Genomic DNA, 22,365 nt, shown 5'->3' on the forward strand with positions numbered 1-22,365 from the left:
AGTCGAAAGCAAACACTATGCGAGTCGAGTTGTGAAGAGCGCGAATTAAATGTGACTTGTAACACCTGTGGATATTCCTTATTTAAAATTTAAACTTGCAGTGTCCTTTTGTATTTGCACCCCAAGTTCTTTTATACTAACGGAGGACTCCCCATTGTGTGAAGCGTGAATGAAAGATTCAGTGATTCAGCTCCATTCTAACAAAAGTGAGCATCGTTGGAGTCTCTTTTGCTTCGGTCAACAAGAGACTATTACCCTTACATGTTACCCATGTTACCCATATGTTATATTTGTGTGATATTCCTCCTCAAATTCGCCTTTATTATGATATTCAATATCAGGAGTGCAATACACCGACAATTTATTCAAATTCACTTCCTGAACTCTATTCAGAATGAGAAAACCCAGGGGGAATGGAATTCTGTACAAACTTTTAGAGAAACTTTATCGGACTTTGAGTTTGAGGGGCATTTAATGGACAGTTTCGTGCAAAACTTTGGCAAGGGAGAGGGAATAATTAAAATTGGTGTACATATTAAGCTAAAATTCTATATTATTATCTTTTAAACTAATGCGAGGATAGGGGAAAGTGCCCATGCTTTACACGGTCCCAAGCTTTACAATAATGACTAAATTTTTTATATGTTTTTTAGTAAATGTGACTCATCTCTTCTATATTTTAAAAACTAGGGGAAAGTATTTTGTTTTAAAAAATATATTGCGAAGTCGTATTTATTCAGAAAAATAGAAAAATTTAGTCATTGTAAAGCTTGGGACCGTGCAAAGCATGGGCACTTTCCCCTACTTCTTGATTTCCATCCGACCATGACTAACATAAAAAAAAACCATCAGAAAATAACGCTGAGAATATGACGATCAGTGTGATTCTAATCTAAAGATCAAGAACTTCTTCAACAGTTTTGTAATAAAATTTATCTGTTTAAAATGTTTATAAAACGTTAAAAGGAAATTCGAAAAAATCAAAATTAGGATTAAGTTTTGGCGTATTAATCAATCCCTAGATTAAGGACTATAATTTCCCCTTTTGATTAGGAATTTAGCAAAATTAAATATCTTTAAAACTGTAAGCCACGATATCGTAGTAACTTTATCTGCATAATTATAAGAAAATCACTTTAATTCAAAAATATGTTACACCTCTTCCAAGGTGAATACAAAAATCTATCGATTTCTACTACAAAATTATGATTTTGTGGTTTAGTCAAACTATATTAAAAAATTTCACTTTTATCAGAAAATAATGCCTCAAATTAAAGATATTTTACTTTCACATATTGCGAGTTCAATTTGTAAACGAAATCTTGGATTTTTTTTAAAAATATAATTGTGTATTGTTTTGAATGTTTCGTCTAACCTAGACTACCGTAGTTACGAGTGACTTTGCACTCCGGGGATGACTTTGCACCCCTGACTTTCATAAGCTTCTTATTAATTCTGCGTTTCACGAACATAACAGATCAGATCGACAGTATTTGTTGTAGAGTGATCAAAGAGGTTAAATAATAAAAATTTTCCATGATAAAGATACCTCCGAAATACAACCACACACCTCTTATAAGTACCTAAGCAGGAGAGACTGGGGCAGTAGTAAACATGGGGTAACACGAAACACTGATATTTATGTCTACCTACACTACTTGACCTTATGTCGACCATTTTTTGAGTGGACAAAGATCCCTATTGTAACCATCAAATCATATATGTCTCGCCTTCAAAAGCCTAATATCTAACTAAAGAAAAAACTGCAGTGTTTATTGCTACCCCGTGTTAACTTTTGCTCCAGTTTCCCCTACTTGTAAGTGCCTAGGTGAGCACTGCTCACTACCGTAGAAATTGTTCTTATGTATACTTTTCGTACAAAAAAAATCTAGGCTTAAGCGGTCTTCAGACTAGAAGTTTAGCCTAGTTCCCGAAGGCATGAAAATCCTAAATAACGAGCAATTTTATTGCTTTTTGAGAACCTAATGGGTCATTTATGTTTAATAATCCAATTCCAAGCAAATTTTTTCCAAAAAAATTGTAAGTGATAATAAATTTGAGCAATTAAGCTATATGGCTAAGCCTTAGGTCTGAAGCCGGTATTACCGGACATACGCACCACCTACACCACTCACTTCATGGCGTGAAGTGTGAACCTTAAGTGCTTGAATTAAGAAAAAGCTTACGAAGAGCAAGGGTGAAAAGTCACCTGCATTTACGGTATTCAAAATAGAAAACGATGATCTAGACTAGAGATTCACAAAGATGCTGGATTACCAATTATAAGTTTACGTTTTATAAAAAAATCACTAAATTATCCATTGTGTTATGTTTACTGATTCACCTAGGAATAAATTGCTAAAAAAACAAGAAAATAGTAAAGAAGAAATACAATCGAATTTAGAAGGGCAGCATGAACCTAGATTCTAAACATTTTTTTTTTATTATTAGGCTATTAGGTTATTGGTTTCAATAAGTCAATGAGCTTATTTACCAGTGAAAGGGGAATAAAAAAGCAATACAAATTCCGGACATAAATGACTTTCTTAACTATTGTTATTAGCATAAGGTTTTTTAAAAGATTCTAATATACTTTTCATACATTCAAGGTTACCAGCTCCTTGAAAATTACTCGTATTTAGAGTGTTTTAATAATTTAATCTTGAAAAAAAAGAAAAAATAACGCGAGATATTCTGATTAAATGATATAGTATTATTGTAAAACGAAAAGAGATTTAGAGAACTAACGTAATATCTGAAAATAAGAAAATTATTTAATTTTGTAAAATATTTTTACTTATGATATTTTTGGTTTTTGATTTCAGTTAAAAGTTTTCAAAAGACTAGAATAAACTAAACAAGCTTTTTAATTCCCGTTCAAGAAAGCTTAAAAAGAGGTTTTGATATTTTCAGGCTTCCTATTTTTAGTTAAAACTTAATAAGCAATGAGTATTTTTTCTTAAATTTTTCAAATAATTAATATTTTGAGAATTTTCCCGATAATTTTTAAAGTTATTTTAAATAAGTTGATCATTTCTATTTCAGCCATTTCAGCTTAGTTATTCAAAAGTTTATTTAGTGCTGTAGGTAATGGTTTGAAAATATTTGTTTTTTTTTGTTTACAATCTTAATCATGAAATAAAAATAAATTTTTCAAGGCCAATTAAAAGATTCAAGTCTTAATTCCTTCGGTATACCGCATATCTTTAATAGATCAGGAGTTTTTGATTTAGTGAAGTGTTGTTGACCTAAAAACTAAGACAAAAGCATTAGCAGAATTTAATTTTTCAAAAAAACATGTTTATTTTCTTGCTGACTAATTAAATTTTCTTATTGCCTAATTTGAACAACTGCCAAAAACTTATTGTTGATTTTGTGACGCAATATTTTGCACTCTAATTAAAATCGAATTTGATGTGAGATATAAGAAGATAAAAAGTGGTCGAAATAGAGCGAAGTGGGGTACCTTTAAATTGGAAATAGGGGGAAGTGGGGCACCTTTGAAAGTGGGGCACCTTTGAAATCGGGATTTTTCACCTATTTTTAAATAAAATTGAGCCTTATCATGATATAATTTAGCTTCTCAATCTGTTTGTGCAGCTAAATTATATCACGATCTCAATTTTATTTTAAAATAGATGAGAAATCCCAATTTGAAAGGTGCCCCACTTTCAAAGGTGCCCCACTTCCCCCTATCTCTCTTTTCCCCCTTTGCCCTATTCCAGCTCAAGTTCCATATAAAAATAGGAAAAAAGTCCGGATTTTAAAAGAGCACCAATTCAAAGGTGCCCCTGTTCCTTCTACAATAAATCTGATAAGAAAGGGATGGAAATTTTGATTTTATGAAATTTTCTCGATCTAAAAGTTATAACAGAGACATAAAGACATATCTTTATCTCAAATTTGCGCGAAATGAATCAGTGCTGTGCCATTGAGTTTAAAAAAAAACTTAATGTTTTATTAATTTAAAGATGTTACGATAAAGAGACCTTTTTGCTTTTGAAGGGTAATTTTAAATGTTTCTTATACAACGGATGTAACTTACTGTACACCATAATTTTCTATTCCTTCTCCCTTGCTTCAGACCATTTTTTTGGGAGAGTTTAAAATGGGCTCCAAGATGGGGATGAAAAACAGATAATTCCTCCAATTAAGTCTATTCAGCAATTTTTGCTTATAGAAACTTTTTTTTGTGAATTAGTGGAGAATCCGCTGAACACAGAAGCTTGCGTTTTGAATATTCCGTGGGCAATTTTCTCTCTTTTCAAAACTAATTATATCTTGGTGTTTTTTTTTTTAGTAAATCCAACTAAAGATCTGAATGATTTAATATCTTTTCACAGACTGTGAGTTTCACGAGCAAGAATGTTTCATTTTTACAGAAATTTAATAATTAATGTATGTGCAAATATTTATAGAAGAAGCTACCAAATTGGGGAAGGGGACAAGTGTTGGAGGAGTTTAGCTTCAAAAATTTTCTCCCTCATGTGAACAATAGGGCATTAATAGTCCGAAAAAAAGAAGAAGTTTAAAACTCTTGAGAAAAGAAACCTTCATTTCTGTGCCTAATAATTTTCACTATATTGTAGTTTTTTTTTTCTTGTAAAACGATGAAGAGAGCAAATGTGGCTTAGGTGGAGTTTTATTAAGATCGAACGTTCCAAGAGGCAGTGGTGTATGACACGATTTCTTCTTTAAGCTCTTTCTCAGACCATCACATTCGCACTCAATCCAAATGTATATATAGTCCAATACACATATCAAATCGGATGTACATAGCAAAGCATACATAGAACCTTTTTTATATCTGCACACAGCATTATATTTCGATTAATATATATATATATATATTTTTTTCGAGTGTAAGAAAAAAAATAACACTGATTCACTGGTTAGTGACTCTTTCACTTTCTGTTCCTTATGTATTGAGGTTCTTGAGGAGATTTTCCGCAGGTTGCCTATATTGTCGGTGGCCGTTTTGGAGGGTAGACGATGAAAAGTCTCACTTGTGGCATAGTTTGTGAATTGCTTGTAAACACACCAGACGTGCCTTGAAATATTTTCCTCATTCTTTAACAAAACATGGGGTATTTATTTGGCTGAATCAACACTTTTCATCCAGAATTTGGATATTTTGTCAATTTTTGCTAATTTTTTTTGCCCGTAATACAATGCATTAGCACATTGTGAAATCCTCAAATATTTAGTAAAAGAATAATAGTTTTTTTTTTTTGAATTTCGTGCATTTGTGTTTGTGGTTAAATTTTTAACGCTTGGTGAATTTTGTGGAATCAACATGAAATATTTTAATTCATTTGCTGAAATGTTTCAGAAATTTCGTGTTTGGTTTTTTATTACATTTGTTTAGTAATTACATTTAAAATACAAATTTTTAACGAAAATTAACGATTTTTTGGAGGAACTGTGACAAAATTCAGCCATGAGGTAGATATCCTACGTAAGAATTTTTATAGCTAATACACATTGCCCGTTAAATCATTACGATCTCCGTCAAAGCATAATTTGTTCCATTAAAGTGTTCTTCACTAACTTACGCTGTATCAGCGTAAATTCGTTATCGCAGAAAATAGTTATTCACAGAAAAAATGTCATTTTGATCATAACTAGGGTAAAATTTAAAAAGACGGACACTTAAGAGTACCGCACGATAATTTCTCAGAGCGCACATAAAAGAAAATAAAAAATTTAAAACTAATCTAGTTTTTCTTATTAATTTCACTTGACTTCAAGACTCTTGATCCAATAGTGCGTATTAAATAAATTCTACCTTAAAATTCGAATTTAGAATTAACGTTTTCCCAAGTAGCTTTTTCAGATACAGTTTAGTATACATATCGCGTTTCCACGATTTTAGTGGCATTTTTTGCACCTGGGTAGAGATAAAAGCCCGTATATTAATAAAATCAATATTTCTAATAGATTTTTTTTTAAATTTAAGCTGCATATTGCGATCACTGAGGGAAATCCGAAAAAGTTAAAATAACATTCCGGAAATGTTAATTTTACCCTGCATTATTGATCCGAAATCGGTGTAAATATTACCCTTTTTAGGTGTATTGGGGGTTAAAGTTACCCTTTTTTCATGTTAATTTTACTCTTAGAAAGGTATAAAATTACCATTAAAAAATGTTGATATATTTTTACACCTAAAAAGTGTTAAAGTTATGAGAAAAAAAGTTAATCGCACCCTCTTTTTTTTCTCAGTGATATAAAACTACTTTTCCTGTCACGTCGCTTTTACAATCAATTGAAAATAATTTTATTCTATGCAACTTTATAAAACATAACTAAACACAAGACTAACAAAGATTTTTTAAAGATTTGAGAAAAAGTTTCAATATTTATTTATTTATTCTATTCATTTATTTATTCGTTCTCCAAAATATTTACAATGTGCATCCATTTTTTTAGATAAATAATATAGATGTTTATTCATCCAAATGATTAAAAAACGCTAGTTTACAAAAAAAAGTGATTTCTTTTCCTTGTATTGCGCCCACCGCCGTCTTAACGTTGGTGACCAACCTCTAGACTTCTAGTCTAGAGATAAACGGTGTAAATCCTATATCCGCTGTATAAGCCATTACAGAAAATTTCAATCTATTTTGAGAAGAAACATTTTCTTTATGTGCGATACACCACTCTTTTTTTTTTTAAAAAAACACCATTATTACACTTAAAATTTCTGGGGATTTTACTCAGAATTTTGCCAATTGCCATAGGGTAAAGTGTATAATTTGGAATTAGTGTTATAAGTTGGACAATTCGCCGGTACAAGTTGGACATGGCTTTTTTCTTGATAAATACAGTACAAAATTTGTTTCTAAGCACAAGAAACCAAATTATAAAACTAAAGCATTAAAAATATACAAATAAAAATGAAGTACTAAATTTGTCAAGACGAAAAGCCCTGTCCAAATTGTACCATTGTCCAACTTGTACCACTGTCCAACTTGTACCACTTTACCCTACATTGCATAGATGAATTCAAAAATATTTTTTTTAATAAATTTTATTATTAAATGAATTAATTATCATCTTATAATTATCATTATTTGTGCTATTTGTAGCATATACTAAACAAAAATGTCACTATTGTTTTACTAATCTTTTTAAGAATCTCTTATACTTATACTGCAAACAAGGGTTTGGAAAATTTGAAATTACAGAAAATTTTCAGTACAATATTTTTGAAAAAAGATCGGATTCTGAAAGTACACAAAATTCCCTATCAAATTCTTTAACAATCGAAAAAATGCAGTACGCCGAAAGCTTTGGAAAACTGAGGAGTTTGAATCTGAATTGATACTTTCTCACTGACGCTTCCGGAAAGGACATTGCCCAAGAAGCAATTTTTTTCTTAATATAGTCTTGTAGGATTCCTTAAGTAAGAAATTATAGAACCAAAAATCTTTTTATTTGCTTATAATGCTCTTGGTTCCATCACTGAGATTACTATAAGTACAGTGGCGCACTCTTAAGGATCTTAAGAGCTTCTGTAGAAATTTCAAAAGAAAATTCTCACTTTAAGTCTTTTAAAAGTGCACTAAAAGACTTGTTTAATACTTGGTTCTATAAGGCAGCTATTTTGCTTCTTGGGTGGTGTCCTGCGTTCATATTGTAATTTGCTACGTCACTTTAAAATACAATTCTAATAATCGAAAAATTAAAAAAGAAATCTTTATAGTGCCACTCAAATCGCCGAAGTGCGATATGTAGTTCTTAAAAAAATGCCTATCGTTATACTTTGGATCTTCAGAAACGATAATATAATTTTTTCTCTAAATTAACCTTGATATAATTTTTTGAAGTTCAATGTATAAATCAGTTCCAGTTCTAAAACAAATTACATTAAAATTTTAAGAACCTATTCGCAAATATTGATTTCGATGGAATGTGGCTCTTTCCATATTTACCATCTTAAAATAAATTTTCAATATCTTAAATCCATTATCGAGTAAAAAATTTAATTAATGCACAAAGTTGATTTTTTTATCTTGAAAAATTATTACATTTTAACATTTATTTGAACGATATAATATAATTTCCAGACTAATAACTTACTTTATCTTATAATTCTACCGTTTATTTCTAAAGAGATCTTCAAAATATAGGTATATGTTTAGCCTCCGAAGGTTTGAAGTTTCCAAAATATAAACAATTGTAATACTTTTTGAAAATCTGTTGGATCAATACTGCCAATATTGCCCTTAATAAATAATTCTAAGTCAAATCTTTGCAAAAGTCTAAATAAAAATATGGGAATTATTAAAATGCATTTAGAAATTATTATTTAGGTATTTGTTTTATAATGTAAACGAAATAACATAAATAACAAGACGGCGAATATTAGCACTTACCTTAAAAAAATTGGAACAGATTTTCCGTTCATCTTTTTTTATAAATAATTTTAAATAACTTGCTCAAGATTTTTTTCTACTTTTTGTCTGACATCTCGTTCAGAGTATATTCTATACAAGCTAATGAGACCTAAGGAATTTAACGGGCAGTGTAACTTAGCATTTATTCTTCATATAACTAAAGCACGCAAAAACTTTACTGTAGTGTTTGAAAAACTTGCAATAAGATCCCCATGATTAGTTGGTAAAAGTGATGAAAGATGTATCGAGTAATACTAGATTATTCCGTTTCTAGACGGATAATTGATAGAGAGGATGAAAGTAACGCATAGAAGAAGAAAGAAAAATAGCTTTTCAATGCCACGAGACGAATTTATACCTCGTGTTAGAACCGTGCGACAGGTGAAACAGCATAAACCGCGATTACGAAAAGCATCAGGTATTAGGATAACTATATCCTCGATTTGGTGCACATAATTTCTCATTTTGCAATCACCTCACACTGTATCCTTAAGAAATTACCTATGTGTAAAATGCTTTTATTCTTTATCTCAAAAATATGTTCAGATGCAGCAAAATTTCTCAATCTATTGCAGATAATTTTAGTGAGAAAAATAATGGTGTATTCCATCCAGTTCTTCCATCGAAGCAGATAAATAGACCACCATCGTACAGAATGCCACCTCAACCACCGCCCGGTGCTTCCACAGTTTACAGTGAGTCCACCATTCCAGGAGCTACGGCCTCCATGGATTTAACAAATAGCATGGGCACCACAGAAAATACCTATGACGGTGGTTCCGCCCTCAGGACGCACTCATCCAAGTTTCCGGTAAGTCATTGACCAGTTTCTGCTGGCAGAATCATAAACTCATGGGGTGAATGTCTCGTCAGATTGAGAAAGAACTGATACTATCTGGAGACAAGGGATCAACCAAGATTCCCCTCATGAATGACTACAGGACACCTCCATCGGGATTTCTGAAAACGGGTGTTACTCTGCAAATGTTACCACGACCAGTGAGTGCATCCATTGCACCAGATCATCCGAAACCGAAACATCTTCAGGCCTGGGTGAGTTCAATATTCATAGCCCAGGAAATTCTTTTAGTTATCTCAAGCAGAAGAGATTGCATCACATTATTGATGTATACCGCGCCGCATAGTACACTATAGCACCTAAATTTTGAGGCATTGCATTTGTATAAGAATATTCTCAAGATTCAGTAAAAAATAATCGTTTAGGCGGAAGTGGGGCACCTTTGAATTGAAGTACCTTTGAAATCGAGATTTTTCCCCTCGATTTTACCATGATATAATTCAGCTCGACTAACCAATTGTCAAGCTAATTTGCATTATGATCAGCTTCAATTCCTTTTGAAAAGGAGAAACACATCTCTCTAAATCACAAACATCTTAAAGCTACAGGATTTTGAATTTCTGGCGATGACAAAAATAATGGTAGGGAGTTTAAAATTATTTAGCACATGGCTGTTCTAAAATCTAAAAAATAGGAACACTACACGTTTTATTTTTTTTCTATTTCTTCTACTCATTTACAAACTTTAAAGGACATCACAGAGCAACAAGACGGAATCTTGAGTTAAATAAAAATTAGTACTTTTATTTTGCTCCATTAGTATGTCTGTTACTTTATTACATTTAATACTTCAGCTGTAGCTGTTCTCATTAGAAAATAGAGTGAAAAAATATAAAAGTATAAAACCAAAATTTAACTATTCAACTTTTCCTGTTTTTTTTTAATTATTGCTATTTATACTCATTTTTTAATAATGTACAGAAAAACTTAAAATTTTTGATAACTTGATTGAGAACAGACCTGTACTAAAAATATTTGACACTGAATCTGAATGTAATTTTGTCACTTTTAAAATAAGTATATTATTATTCTAAAGAACTTTTGGGTTTATTATATTATTATTTGCGTTAACAATATGAGGTTTCTTAATGCATCTTAGTACATCATTTGCCTTCGGTATTTATAAAAGATTAATGGTGCTATCCTAATAAAAAATGAAAATGGGAAATCTTTCTCATGAACAATGTTTTTAGTACATGACTGTATACATGACTGCATTATTAATTTTTCTTTGTGTTGCTTCTTGTCACGGATGTTTTCCCTTGTTCTCGCCTTGTTTCAAAACCACTAAACAGTATCATTACAGAAACCAACAAAAATATAAGTCGCTTACGAAGAAGCACATGAGAACAAACATGTACTAAAAAATACAGAGAGTTCCGCTTTGAAAGAATTTTTCGGAACCGAAAAAAGTCCGCGAATTAACTCCAGTGACACAATCAATTTGCATATTTGCAGGAGATATCTTTGGAATAAGTGAGGGAAACGCCGTGATGTACAGTAGAGTCTCGCTATAGTCCATATTTGGTTTCAAATTTGACACTTGGGTCGCACTATAGTCCATGTAAGTTTTTAAAATTATCAACGATTTTTAGTATGGAAATTGCTCGACAGCTTCCACTTTCTTTGCGATTGTGGTACTTGTCCTTGCTCTCTTCATTATGGATCACAATTATCACAACTACTTAATAAAGTTTGCCAAAAATATTAAAATAATTATGCATGTCGCATACTAAAAAACATAACCTAACTTAAAATCAGTGTTTTGAAATCAACGCTCGATAAATTGTGGACTATAGAGCGATGGCCTATAGCGAGACTCTACTGTATGCAAAGTATTTTCGGCGCCAATTTTTCAGTCTATTTTCAGCGGATTCATAAGAAATGTATTTCAAATATACCGCACGAAAAATTTTGCATATATTTAGGGGAACTTCAAAAAATATTTTTATAAATGAGCTCCCAATAGTCCCTTCATATCAAATTCTTTCAGTCCGTTTTCTCTCAAGGCGGAACTCCCTGTAGGGGAAACCGGGGCAGAATTAGGCACGGATAGAATTATACAGTGACATGTTATAGTTTGCCTTAGAAGGAATATTGAGGAAACCATTATTTATTAGAAGAAAATACATTCCTTTCTATTCAATTAAATATTTATCAGCCTGATTCAAACGTTTTTTCTACAATGAAAAATTTCATTCGCTGGCTAATCTACTCCGGTCTCCCCTATTCAGAAGAAAAACTTCTCCTTTTCATTTTTAATTGGAATAGCACCATAAAGTAAAACCAATATGGAGAGGTCGTATTTCTCAACTGATAAATTTAACTAAATTTTCAAGGACCAAAAATGGTATTTGGATAATTTTTAAACCAGTTTAATTTCGCGTAAGCCGGTATGCATTCTAAACAAACAATTATTGAAAATTTTTATTATTGGAAAACGTGTAATAAATGATAACTTAAGGATATTAACTTATCAATTTTTATTTATAAGAAATATTACTATCCGCTATTATTACTTAAATTCAATAGATTCAATACCTTATATCTGTCGATAATCTTCTCACCGTGATGGTGCAAAATTTTTTAAACAAATGCTATTATTCAGTAAATTTTTTCCTGGTAAAAAATGGAATGAAAAGTGGTATTAACTGTTGCAAGCAGGAGGATTTTCGCAGCACCTGTTGAATTACCGTGGCCAGTGTTTGAAGGGGGAAAATGCATTAATTTATGTACATTTATTACATTTGTATTTGCTTCACAACTTTTTTTCTCAACTACTTTATATAACTTGATACATACACAGTCAAAGAATTGCTATTAATGGTTGATGATGGCCCGGTGAAGGTAATTCTTGTGGAAGTAGAATACACTCATTAGCAATTCGAACGTTGTACACTTCATGCATGAAAGCTATTTTCACCAGGGTTGTATTTCGCTGACTGGGTACTGTTTATGGTTTATGAGAAAAAAATGTAATGGCAAAAGTGTGGCTGATGATCTGGATCTCTAGTCTTTTGGCCAGAAATTCCATGTGCATCTCTGGCTTGTACAAGCAAAATTGAATAATGGTGAGAAGAAATATTAGAAAGTAAAGTTTCACAAAAGATTAATAACAATAGCTTCTGCTGCTGCTGAAACCTGAGTCAGCTTCCAAGCGGGTTTTGCTAAAATGCCGCGAAGCTGAATCAATATTTGAGATTTTTAATTTAGATTCTGATTTTTTGGGTGTTTTGCCCGCTTTTGTTCTTGCAGAACTCCCTGCCACAGCAGCAATCTGCTCAGTTGCCGCCAAAAGTGGCATGTGGGGCGATTCCAAGAACACCGGCTCGTCTCCCAGAAGACGTTACGGCCCTGGCTGAGCGCGAAAATAACAGCAAGAACAACGACATGAGGGATTCGTCCAAGAATGCCGTAACTAAGACTTATCATACGCTTAAGGATTTGATATCCTCGAAATTTAGAAAGGACAACTCTGAAGGTAAGTTCTTTCTACCGGGGAAAAATAGGATCTAAAAGTAACGTTATCCAGTATAGGGAAGTGGTGGGGCACCTTTGAATGTGGGGCAGCTTTGAAATTCGGATTTCTATTTTTAAATGTAAGTGAGCCATATCATAATGTAATTTAGCTTCTCAACTTTGTGCTGCTAAATTATATCACGATAAGGCTCAATTTTATTTAAAAATAGGTGAAAATCCTAATTTCAAAGTTGCCCCACTTCCCCCTAAATTGCACTGTTAACTTATTAGTAGATAGACTCTTATCGATTAATAATTCACTTTAAAAGACTTAAAACAACTTTGAGAATTTTTACATTTACTAAAAAAATTAATAATAAGCTCACATGCGTAAACCCAGACGATTTAAGCTGAGAGACAGCTTAACGTAATTATAATCAAAATAATGGTTTGACTAAATTCCCATCAGTTTCCACCGACTAAGCCGTTTCTTAGCTTAAGCCGAGATGCGAATTAAGCTGGCTATACATTAGACATAATTTATTGAAATATTTCTTTTCAATGTCAAATATTGACAAGGATTGTCTCCACATTATAAAGATTTATTGACATAAATGTTTCAATATTGAAGAAAATTGTCCAGTGTGTACGCAAATATTGAAATATTTGTTTCAATATGGAACATTTTATTCAATATTTTATTTCATTATTTTGAATGGCTACAAACTAGGCCAAATCTTTTCAATAAAAAATTTCAAAGTCACATTGAAATAAAATTTCAAAGAAATTCTAAATATCAAATTGATTTGATATTTCCTTCAATATTTTTTAATGGTCAGGAATCTTCGTCTTTCAGAACATCACAGAACTGCCGGATTTTCCTTGTTCATGAATGAAAACACATCCAAGATCAAAATCCAAGTCAAGACACATCTCTCCTGCTTTCTCCAGAAAATCCCAGATTCTTGGAATTTGATTATATATTTTGTTCAATCTCCTCAAGAACCCAACTTGGTCAGTACTAATCACCTGCTTCCTCCAGAAAATCTCAGAACTTCTGGGATTTTCTTGAATATTATGCCCAAAGCACTTCAGATACATTCTGTGGTCAGAGGATTCCTGGAGCTTCCTCCAGAAATCCCACTTCATATAAGTATAATTTTATGATAAGAATTGGAATCATACAGAGGGAACGAAGGCTTGTGGTTGTAGCCACACGGTATGATACGAAGCATGATCCTGAAAGTCTGTGAGAATTCAAGTTATTAATTCAATTTGGCTTTTGTTTCCAATCTGAAGTGTTTTTGACATAATATACAAGAAAATCCCAGAAGATCTGGGATTTCCTGGAGACAGCTCTAAGAATCCTCTGACCACAGAATGTGTCTGAAGTGTTTTGGGCATAATGTACAAGAGAATCCCAGAAGATCTGGGATTTTCTAAAGGAAGCTCCAGGAATACTCTGACCACAGAAAGTATCTGAAGTGTTTTTGACATATTATACAAGAAAATACCAGAAGATCTGGGATTTTCTGGAGGAAGCTCCAGGAATCCTCTGACTACAGAATGTATCTGAAGTGCTTTGAGCATAATGAACAAGAAAATCCCAGAAGATCTGGGATTTCCTGGAGGAAGCTGGAGAAATCTTCTGACCAACTTGGGTATTTTTGGGTGTTCTTGACAAAACACGGAAGAAAATTCCAGAAGATCTGTGAATCCCTGACGAGCCGGTGTTTTTAATATTGCAGTTTTAATATTGAAATCAATTTGTTCAGTGTGTAGGCAATTATTGAAATATTGGTTTCAATATTCGCTTCAATATTGAAGTTTCTTTTCAATGTCACTTTGAAATGCTATTATTTCAATCATTTGTCTAATGTGTAGACAGCTTTAGTCAGAAACTGATGGAAATAATATGATCATTATTTTGATTATAATTAAGTTAAGCCGTCTCTCGGTTTAAGTCGTAATTGTGGCTAGGACATTAGGCAATATTTAAATCTCCTTGTATATTACAAGAACTTTGTGATTTCCAGGCATTGATGAGCTCAACAACGTTCACTCACCTCAACTCCAGATGAATCAATGCATTGAGTCTGGCGATCATAAATCACCCTACATATCTCTTCCGGCTCATATGAGACAGAATAATGGCCTCAATAATTCTCAGCCTAACGTCTGGCCAGACAGATCTTCTTCCGGTTCACCCCGAGTTCCCTATCAGCATCATCAAACCCCGCCCCCTAGACCCTATCCATCCAATGTCAATCAGCCACAGAAGGCAGTATCTCAGCCCCAACTCAATATTCCCAAAGAGCACGAGGAGCCACAACAGAACTTCCATCCTCACTTCAAAACAGCTAAAAGAAGCTCACTGGCCAACATCGATGTCACAGACAGCGATGAGGGTGGATTCACATCTCAAGCGCCCCGTTTGCAGGCTATGTATCAGCAGGAGAAGCCCCATGGTCAGTCATACTCAAACAGACAGGGAGGTATTCCCTTCCAGTCAGCCTATGCCACAAATCTCCAACAGCAATTGAGCTACCAAGTGCTTCAAGCTCAGGACAAACAAGCTTCCCACTCTCCAGGAAGCTATCAACCTCCTCCGGAGGAGATGTATAAAGCTCAGAATGACCAGAAAGATTGCAACTCATCGTATGTTCACCCTGAGAGAGTCTGGCAATATCAGGGTGTACATGAGCATCAGATGAGCCAACATCCAGCAAAACCCCAAATGCCTGAACCTCCGAAACTTCCTCAAAAACCCGATCATCGGGACAAAGCCACTCCTGAGATTGGGAAGCAGGTGTCGGGATCAGGAGCTAGTTCTGACTACGATAAGAGTGGCAATCAGAGTTCAAATGTTGACTCTGGTCGTGGAAGTGCTGCATACTCCAGCTGTCGTAAAGGTGCTCCTGTAGACACAAGTCTAGAGAATCCGAGCCCTCCTGTGCGCACGAAGGGGGACGATTCCGAATGGGCAGATATTGTCGATGCTGAATTGAGGCAAATCCTGGATCCTGGTATGCAGAATCTCTCAATAAGGCCTGAAAGCACGATCTCAGGGAGTGCTTCTTCAGTGACTCCTCCACTTCCTCCCCTGTCTCCGGGCGGAAGCACGAGATATACTCCTGCTGGGCAGGTTAAGGAAACCCCCGCAAAGCAGGAGTATGGAGCTGATAGCTACAATCGTCCAGGGAGGAGTTCTGGACCAATTGGGCCATCTAGGGCAGGATGGCCAGGCTCCGCTGTGCAGAAGCAGAATCATTCACGATCCGGGACAAAAAGACATGAGCAGACACTCCTCAAAAGGCATTGTGAGTACAGATGATTTTACCACAGAATCAGTTGCTTTATTTATTCCTCCAATTTTTTTCAGTATTTGGCTTGGACAATGATGTAGCTTCAACGACAACACGATCTCTCGATTTAGAGTCCCTACTGGGGGCTCCCTGGTGCGCTGGACAATCTGTCAGTGATTCAGAAACTGATACTCAGGGCCTCAGGCACATCCGAAGCCAATTGGAGGGTCTTGAGTACATGTACAGTGAAGTTTTGAGGATAATCGGATCAAAGATTCCGGGGATCCCCAACAGATTGCATGAGAATCCTCGTGGAGGAGGAGCTAGACGTCGCCAGGGAAGTCTCTCGTCCCTGCCATCATCCTCTGTCAGTGGTCGACCAATTAGGGAGCGGCGGCGAACGGATGAGCGTCGGAAGGTGCGAGATATGAAGGGTATCAATAAGAGATTCCAACGTCTGGAGTCCCATGTGGTTACTCTGGCGAGGAGTGTGGCCCATTTATCGTCAGAAATGAGATCACAGCATGTTGTGACGCAGGAACTCGAGAGATTACGGGATGATCTGGCGACATTGCGTGTTCAGACGAATCATTCGATGAATTTTCAGGGTCAGGGTACAAGTGCTGAGCCACCAAATCTCACAAATCCCAAGCGTGTGAAGAAGCTCACTAAATTCTTCGGTGAAGATCCACCCCTCATGAGACTCTTCCTCAAGAAGCTGGGGTATGAGGTAAGGAATTGTTCGTTAATTTGAATTTTTGAATATGACACACAAAAATTTACTGTCAAATTAAGACAAAAATTATTTAAAAAAAAAATGGAATTCAATAATAGTTGATTTTAGAAATTAAAGATATGGCAGGGGATATGACCAACTTAGCGGAAATTGAATTTAAAAAAAAAATTTGTGGCAAACATATTTTCGGACAAAAATAAGGGGGACAAAAGTAAGGGGACAAAGGGGAAAAATTCTCGAGCTAATATTGATTTATGGGGGGGTCACTGAAGACCGAAAGTCAAAATCTCTTTCGGACAAATAAAAATAAAATAATATAAAAAGATAAACTGATTATGAGTACTTTACCGATTAATTACAGAATAAAATCGATGCAGCCGGATTGGAAATATCAAGACCTTTCCAAAAAAATCCAAATTTAAGCAAATAGGTGGAAAAATAGGCTCTCCACAGCGGTTAAACTTTGATCTTCGAAAATTAGATGTAGAACATTTTTTCGATTATTATGCATGGACGAAATGTTTGCTGGGTTACCTCCAAAACATATCCGTAGAACATTTGGTAGAAAAAGTGGGGTCGAGCAGGGGAAAAAGTGAAAAAATGTCTAGAGATAATGTTTTTTATTAGGGGTCACCGAAGAGCGGAAGTTGATATCTGTTACCATTTGAGTTCCAGATCAGTGACAAATTTGAAAAAAAGTACTTCTGTCTCTTTGAGTTTGAGCAGTAAAATAGTACAAAAAAAGAAAAATAAATAGGAGGATGTGAGGCTACTTTGAGCTGTGAGGCTACATTAGATTTTTCGTCTATTTCTAAATGAAGCTGGTCTTTACTTTTATTTTATTTAGATCCACAATTGTTTTGTCTATCCAATTTACATCATGTTAAAATTCAGTTTTCTTCACTAGGAAAAACTTTGTAGAGTTGAAGCAACTCTACGTGCGAGTTGAATCAACTCGAAGAATATCGATGTAATTATTATCCTTTTTCGGTGTAAAATTTTATCTCGACTGAAGTATATGTTTAAGTGTTTTCGCTTTAAGAATATACTTCAGTCAAGAAGATTTTCATGTGACAAAGTTCATATGAAACATCAATCAGAAATATGCCTAACAGTGTTTCATGAAGACATGTGCAGTGCATCATTATGTGATATCTTGCTCGAAACATGGGGAATTTGAGATTAAGAAAATATTAATAAAGGAAATGATAATATAGAAAATATATAAAATTGCAAAATTTATCCATTTTGAGATTTGAAAGAGTTATTTTAACTCTAAAACAGAATTCTTTTAACTCTTGAAACGAGTTATTTTAACTTTTATAAAGACAGTTATTTAAACTCATAAAAAGAGTTATTTTCACTCCTATAAAGAGTTCCTTACATTCTTTTGTCATGTAAATTTTAGGATAAAAAAGTTGAAATAACTCTTACGAATATTACATCTAAATAGAAGTAAAATCAACTCCAAAATATAGTTAATCGAAAATCACAACGAAAAAGAGATAAATTAATCGAGTAAGTTTTAGCCGTTTATTTTTCTGAGTGTTTAGAAATATGCGAAAAATCGCATAACAATGTAGTCCCACAGCTCAAAGTAGCCCCATCTCCCCATACTGAACAAAAATTTTAAGTTTAAGTAATTATTGATCTTTTATTTTAATGAGTCATGAGTTCAAGCATTTTGTAAAGCTATAAAGCGTTTGTCATCTGTTTAGAAAATAGCGTTCACATTTTTTTGTGTGCAATGATTCTTTAGTTGCTTACAATTTTATTTAATTTGTAATTGAGCAATTAATATTGAAAATTTCTAATGATTTCTCTCATGATTAAATTCCAGAAATACGCTTCGCTATTTGAATCGGAGAAAGTGGGTATGATTGAATTGCCGTACTTGGGTGAAGAACGTCTCCAGAAGCTTGGTGTTCCTCTAGGGCCAAGATTGCGCATCCTCCAGGAGGCTCAAATATCCCTCTGCAAGGACACAACACTCTGTATCGTCTAACAATTCTTCCTTAGTGGTATTCCTTCTCAATTTTCAGCTCATTCCATTACTTCTTCTTTTGCCACTCTCTTTTACCGCGTAGGTTTGTAAAATTGTTCTAATGATCAAAATTTGAGCATTCCATCAACGTTTTTAGCATCATATTGGATAGAAATTTTTTTTGGGCCGGATCAGTGCAATCGCAATTGTATAAAATAAATATTCACTAATCATTGAATCTTCACTTTAACATAATTTACAGTACATGCTGCAGAAAGTATCGTCAAAGGATTTTTTTTCTTCAATTTAAAAATGTCCTTCTTCTGGGAATAATTCACCAAAGATGAACATTTTTTTTATTTTTTTTATTTAGAGAAATAAAATGAAAATTGCACTTCTTGCATTCAAAATAAAACATTGCACGTGCCTTTCTCTATTATAAGATTTTTTTTGTGGCCCATCAGCTGATTAACTTTTGGACATTGGCTATTGTTATTCATGGGATAACTATTATTGTAACTCTTTGTAATTTTAAGACATTATTTAATCATGATAAATAGTAAAGTAAATAAAAGTATCATTCCCCCTTTTTGTTCAGACAAAGCAGAGATTAATAAGTTTAGCAATCTTAGTGTATATATTTGCGTGTAAAAGTGGCACTGTTATCACTAAAAATGTTTAGAATATATTTCATGACACTGCAGTCAAAAATACCGATAAGCTCTCTGATTGTATGTTTGACATCAAGACTGAAATTATTTTGTCGATTTACCAAATATTCCCACTCAGTTCTATTTCATCTTCAGCGGGAGACAGTGATCTTCTCACTCAGTTCATCTTAAGATTTATAGCTCAAATAAATTATCTTTTTTTTTGTACTTTTCTCTAATACTCTACAGTGACATAAAAAAAGATGTTTAAAATAACTCATGTTGTTCTTATTGTGTGTATGGTCATTTCACTGAGTGCATCAGAACTTGTGAGATTTCATGAGTGCGAGGAAAAATGTAAGTACATATTTAACTTTTTTTTAGTTCAAAAAATTATACCGAATTTTGCATGATTAGCCTTTTGCTTATCATATATGAATTTGAATAAATTTTAAGTTGTTTCTTTGTGGTAAAGGTCACAATACTTGATCTTCATTCAGCTTTTTAGCATTGGAAAAATTTTGATTATCTGCTTAATTTACGAACCGTGGTCTCATTTTCAATCAACAACTATTTTAAGTGTTCAAAGGTTGATTTGTGTATTTATGCTGTTAAGTTCGAAGTACTAGCAATTTTAACGATTGTTTGAATTACAAAGGGGTAGATAATTGCCATTTCTTTGATTTATTGAATTATCTTTTGATGATATTTGATACGATATTGACAGATAATACTGAAATAGAGATAAGAAAACTCTCACAATCACTGTAAATGTGTGATAAAATGTTTATATTATATAAAAAAATGAATTAAAAGCAACCCAAGTGGCAAAATATTACTATAGTGCCAAATTGAGGTAATGGAAACGGTAGTCGCACGTCACTAATTTTACCTCGAGTTGCTCTGAGATTAGTAAACCCTTATGACCTAAATGTAACGTTGTAGTTACTTTAATTAATAACGTGAAACCAGCCTTGTCATAATAACGTAATTCTTTTGAAACTATTTTCTCAAACAATTACGTTACTTGTGGAATGAAGATTTACCTTAAGATGACGTTAATTTGTCTCAAACGCTTTTCGACAGTTCTTGTCAAATTCTAAGCAAAATATTTACATATGTGAAGTGAAGTTTGTGAAAATTTGAACCAGGATATGGAAATCACATTGCAGCTCCATGTTGACGGCTTGCCAATCTGCAGGTCACCTAAACCGCAGCTCTGGTCAATTCTTTTTTGAATTATCGTGAAAACAGAAGTTCCTCTACTACGAGTTGTCTCGGGTTATTGTGGGAATGCACGTAATAAGCCAGAAAGCTTGAATGACCATTTAGCTCCTTTCGTGCTGAGGTTGGGATGAGATTGGGATGCTCCCTTGTGAAAGAAGCTAAAGAATCCTGTCTAATTTACATGATTTTTTGCTGCGTGATCAGTGAGTTTCACGTTTCACAACTTTCCTTTCAAGGATTTCAATAATAAAAATGAAAAGAAAAACTGAGGTTATGTTTTCTCACATTTATCTCTTGGTTTTTACAATCCATATCAGTGACATTTTTTGATGGGTTTCCTCTTGTTTCTGTGCACCATGAGCAGTAAAATTAATCTCCAGAAACTCTCCAGCATTAAAAGATGGTCAGGCGTCATAACACTGTCATCTTCAGATATCTGAAGTTCGCAAACTTGGAGAATTTTCTGAAGCCAGATGCATTTAGCCAGAAGAAATTTGAAGATATGCGAGGTTTTCAACGTGTCGTGAAGTAATCTGCGACTGAGAAGTTAATCCTGTGTCTTCTTGGGTCTTACTGAACCTGTGTCTGACTTTCAGGCTGTGAGGAAACCTCTGCTATCATCTTGTTGTAGCCTACTGGCTTCGGGAGACCTTCGGGGCATCCATAATGCTTTTTGCGCCTTCTCTGAGGAACCGTATTTTCTCATCTTCACGTCCTGTGCTCAGCATTTCCGGAAGACACTCCATGTGAATTGCTTCTCTGAAGGTTTCATGAGTCGACATCACCACACATGGACAAGTAATCCAGTTTCCTCCTGAAAAAATACAAGAAAAAGTTATAAATTCGTGAAAAAGCCTCTTTTAATTGTACAAACCTGGAAGGGAATTTGCGTTTGATCTGAAATGCTCAATGTTGCCAGAAGTTGGCCAGGACAAAATCCCATTAACTTCCCATCCGGAAGGTAGAGCCTCCACGTACATGAGCCCATTTTCCACTGTTTTTATTAAATTAAATGACATATTTCTTTCCACAAAAATCACAACACAACGAAAATCACAAAACTGACAGAAAGCGAAAAAATACACTGATTGCGTCTTGCCTCTTGCCTGCCGCCAATAGTTTCAGCCCAATAACAAGGTGTCTGCAATTATTTAACACGCGTAAAAGGCACAGATATTCTGTGGATGTCGTACGACGTTCGGCGACAAATATGGAGATCAAACTATTGATAATCTTCACTTATAATTTTACTCTATTAATATTTTTTTATAAAATTACTTTTTACGAATTATAAACAAAACCTTTTTAAAAATATTGCTTTCACAATAATAATAAATAAGATTAGTTAAAAAATATTAATGAACAACACAAAATTTCAAAACATAAAATATAAAAACTAAAAAAAATTAAGTGATTTATTAAAATGTTGTTATATTTCTTAATGAAAGCTACACAGAGAAAAATTTTGAGTTAGAAAAAATTAAGAAACGTGGTTTTGAATCAAGAGTACAAGAATTTCAAACTATTTTCCCCTATAATTGAGATATTTTGCGCTTGAATTTCTCTAAAAGAGTATGATAGTTTAAAAAATAGAATAAATTGTGCTTAATAATAGGAGAACAGTGGGTTTGATTTTAGAGAATCGTAGTTTTGAAGACTGATAGAGCATACAGAAGTTTTAAAGTTAGAAGGTCATGGTTTTGATTTTAGAGTATGTATAGAGGTTTCGAGTTAAGACTATTT

At 33.7% G+C, this 22,365-nt stretch overlaps 4 protein-coding genes across 4 annotated transcripts in view; 2 read left to right on the forward strand and 2 right to left on the reverse strand.

The window, feature by feature from the left end:
- LOC129803752 (uncharacterized) lies at positions 1 to 19,671 on the forward strand. The gene is made up of 7 exons (XM_055850533.1): positions 1 to 206; positions 8,978 to 9,213; positions 9,276 to 9,455; positions 12,517 to 12,742; positions 14,757 to 16,040; positions 16,103 to 16,755; positions 18,602 to 19,671. The coding sequence occupies exons 1-7, from the start codon at positions 170 to 172 to the stop codon at positions 18,764 to 18,766; spliced, it is 2,781 nt and encodes a 926-aa protein (XP_055706508.1). The 5' UTR covers positions 1 to 169; the 3' UTR covers positions 18,767 to 19,671.
- The window catches only part of LOC129803808 (protein transport protein Sec31A), a 108,428-nt gene that overhangs the window by 67,636 nt on the left and 18,427 nt on the right, over positions 1 to 22,365 (reverse strand). The gene's annotated exons all lie outside the window — the stretch shown is intronic.
- Positions 19,532 to 22,365, forward strand: part of LOC129803835 (MD-2-related lipid-recognition protein-like) — a 25,826-nt gene continuing 22,992 nt past the window's right edge. The window contains exon 1 of the mRNA XM_055850646.1: positions 19,532 to 19,752. Coding sequence (XP_055706621.1) covers positions 19,659 to 19,752 — 94 coding nt within the window. The 5' untranslated portion in view covers positions 19,532 to 19,658. The remainder of the gene's footprint in view (positions 19,753 to 22,365) is intronic.
- Positions 20,969 to 21,713, reverse strand: LOC129803839 (uncharacterized). The gene is made up of 2 exons (XM_055850652.1): positions 21,497 to 21,713; positions 20,969 to 21,436 (listed from the first exon to the last, which is right to left on the reverse strand). Exons 1-2 carry the CDS (start codon positions 21,639 to 21,641, stop codon positions 21,255 to 21,257), a joined length of 327 nt encoding a protein of 108 aa, XP_055706627.1. The 5' UTR covers positions 21,642 to 21,713; the 3' UTR covers positions 20,969 to 21,254.

This window comes from Phlebotomus papatasi, chromosome 2 (assembly GCF_024763615.1).
Source record: "Phlebotomus papatasi isolate M1 chromosome 2, Ppap_2.1, whole genome shotgun sequence".
Taxonomy (NCBI): domain Eukaryota; kingdom Metazoa; phylum Arthropoda; class Insecta; order Diptera; family Psychodidae; genus Phlebotomus; species Phlebotomus papatasi.